General features: G+C 48.9%; 1 protein-coding gene across 1 annotated transcript; it reads right to left on the bottom strand.

Moving 5' to 3' along the window:
- Positions 1–1520: 1520 nt before the first annotated feature.
- On the bottom strand, positions 1521–2468 carry LOC127313780 (probable glutathione S-transferase GSTU6). Its single transcript, XM_051344247.2, has one exon. It carries the CDS (start codon positions 2440–2442, stop codon positions 1678–1680), a length of 765 nt encoding a protein of 254 aa, XP_051200207.1. The 5' UTR covers positions 2443–2468; the 3' UTR covers positions 1521–1677.
- Between the last annotated feature and the right edge of the window lie 303 nt (positions 2469–2771).

Raw genomic sequence — 2771 nt, forward strand, 5'->3', positions numbered from 1 at the left:
TTACATGTGTTATATTATATGCACCAAGTTGATATGCATCACCTTGATCTTCATTTACTACCTAAACCCAAACGCGTTTATGGAGCATCGACACGATATGAAACGGTCTGATACCCCTAAACCCCTCCTAAAACCCTAAACCCTGAATTCTCTGCCGCGGCGGAGATTTATGCATTTTCCCTGCCGCGGCAGCCAACCTTTGGTACCGGTTCGTATTACAAACCGGTACCAAAACTCCCTGGCCCTGAGGTCTCCTGGTGGCCCATGTGGAGGCCCCTTTAATACCGGTTCGTAATGAACCGGTACGAAAGGGGGGGCTTTTGTATCGAATCTTTTATACCAGTTGCTTAACCGGTGCAAAAGCCCCTCTGGAACCGGTACGGTTGCCCCTTTTTCTACTAGTGATTACAATACACGAGAGGACAAACCCTCTGCGTGCGATCAATATGGAGAAACTCTCTCTCATCTATTCTGTGACTACCTTGAACTATATATATGGGCAAACAAATCTCTTTCTTGGCGGACACGAAATAGAGTTGTATTGTGCTATGTCTAGCACGTTTGGCATGCCATAGTCTGGTAGGACTCCTTCCATATTACAACAGGTAAATGGATTTCGGATTATATTCAACAACCTTTAATATTGTAACACCCCGCAACAAAGTGATTAGCCGTTTAACTGTACAACCAACCAAAGGGATATCGAGCATGAACCAAAATGTTATGTTTTCGAAGAACTGCCTAGCATATATGCATTGCTTAATTAGGAGCCAGACGAAAAATGGTTTTCCCACCTAAACATTCCCGCGTCGAAGAACATCCTAAATTTGACTACAACACTGCTCTAAAACTATATTAATTAGAATGGAGATAACTAATATGCAAAAAATTTGGCTTATATTGAAGAATCAAGCAAAAACATGTTGCACATAATTCAGATACGCATTTCTACATACAAGTAATATCTAAACTGAAAATGCAAATGGGAACACTAACAGTTGGACAACCCAATGCCAAGAAGTACTAAACATGAAACTATGCTAATTACTGAGGACCAGTAACATACAACTTATATTATAACTTACATGCCCAAATAAAATATCATGTGCTTCTTGCTGGTGTCATATCATGATAAGCATTTGGATACTTATTGATGCTCACGTGTGACTTAGCAAATTTTAAGATGAAATGATATCATTGTGAACCTACGAGTTTTTGCATAATATGTATCAGTCATATTTCTTTCGCCTGGATAACCATGATGCAAACAATGACCATTTGAAAGTAAGCAGCGTGTTTGTCTTAAGTGAATCTATCATTTTTGTCTTAAGGAGATTCGGTGACACAAATTACATTATTTTTAGAATGAAAGAATGGATTTTTCTTCAAATCCATCTTACTTTAAAAATAGTAATCAAGATGGGAGTGAAAACCATGATATTTGTCTCCATATACACACATTAGAGAAATGATTTTTTATTGATCCGTAGCAACGCACGGATACCTAACTAGTAAAAGTAACACTACCGACAGAAATTCAGGAACCAGATGCGAGAACGCAGCTACTACCGCGGTGAATCTAGTCACATTGCACCGAAGAACTCATCTATCGTGAATTCGTGATGCACTCGAAAGCATATGCAGCGCGACAGTTCGCCGGGGAAGTTAGACCTGAATCTACTGCGGCGGCTGGTGCAGCGGCAGGAACGGCAGCCCGAAGCCAGCCCGCTTGGCGAGGTGATACTCTGCCAGCCTCGGCACGTCCGGCGCGATCTCCCGCACACCGTCCAGCGCACTGAACCGCTCCGCCCACGCCGCCACCAGCGGCGTCCTCGCCGGGTCGATGGTCTTCACGCCGCACATGGCCTCCGACGAGCGCAGCCACCAGATGAACCCGCCCAGCGCCACGTCCAGCAGCCCCACGCTCTCCCCGCCGAAGAACTCCATCCTCCCCCCGGCGAGCACTCCCTCGAACGTCTCCAGCACGGCCACCAGCTCCTCGGCCGCCTTCACCCGCTCCTCCAGCGTCCTCCCGCGGAACACGGGGGACCACGCCGGCACCATCTTCTGGTCAACGCAGGCGGCCCAGAAGCGAGCGGCGGCGCGCTTGTGCGGGTCGGAGGCGGAGGGGAGGAGCCGCGGGCGCCGGTCCGGGAACGCCTCGTCGATGTACTCCGCGATGACCAGCGACTCGGCGACGGGCCTGCCGTGGTGGAGCAGCACCGGCACCTTCCCGCCGTGCGCCGGGTTGGAGGCCAGGAGGAGCGCGCTCTTGGTCCCGTCGCCCAACGGGTCCTCCTCCACGTACGTGTAGGGGATGCCCTTGAGGTTCAGCGCCAACCGCGCGCGGAGCACGTACGGGCTCGACCAGAACCCCAGCAGCGTCAGCCCCTCCTCCTCGCTGCCGCAGCTCGCTTCTGCCCCCGCTGCCGCCATGCTCATCGGTCCAGTGGTACGCTGCTAGCTGCGATGATTGAGTGAAGACGACGCATGCAAGGAAGTATATATGGGGTTTTTCATTAGAGGGAGCTTCTTTTTGGAACCCAAGGTCAGGTCAACTGTTGCAGCCAATAGCAAGCCACCCACATAAAGAGGCGGGACCACAGAAAATTTTCAAATTGTTTGGTTTGGTGGATCTCGTGAGCCTTCTACATCATGTTCAAGAATATGATTCGTTTGTCACAGGTGTGACTGACCGACTCTAGATATACTGTACTGACACTGTTTGTTATCTTTAGCTGTTGGTATTGTTTGTTATCTTGCATGTTTTT

The sequence above is a fragment of the Lolium perenne genome, chromosome 7 (assembly GCF_019359855.2).
Source record: "Lolium perenne isolate Kyuss_39 chromosome 7, Kyuss_2.0, whole genome shotgun sequence".
Taxonomy (NCBI): Eukaryota; Viridiplantae; Streptophyta; class Magnoliopsida; order Poales; family Poaceae; genus Lolium; species Lolium perenne.

Bases quoted from the DNA above. Each gene is read 5' to 3' on its own strand.
- LOC127313780 (XM_051344247.2), bottom strand. From the start codon at position 2,442: ATGAGCATGGCGGCAGCGGGGGCAGAAGCGAGCTGCGGCAGCGAGGAG.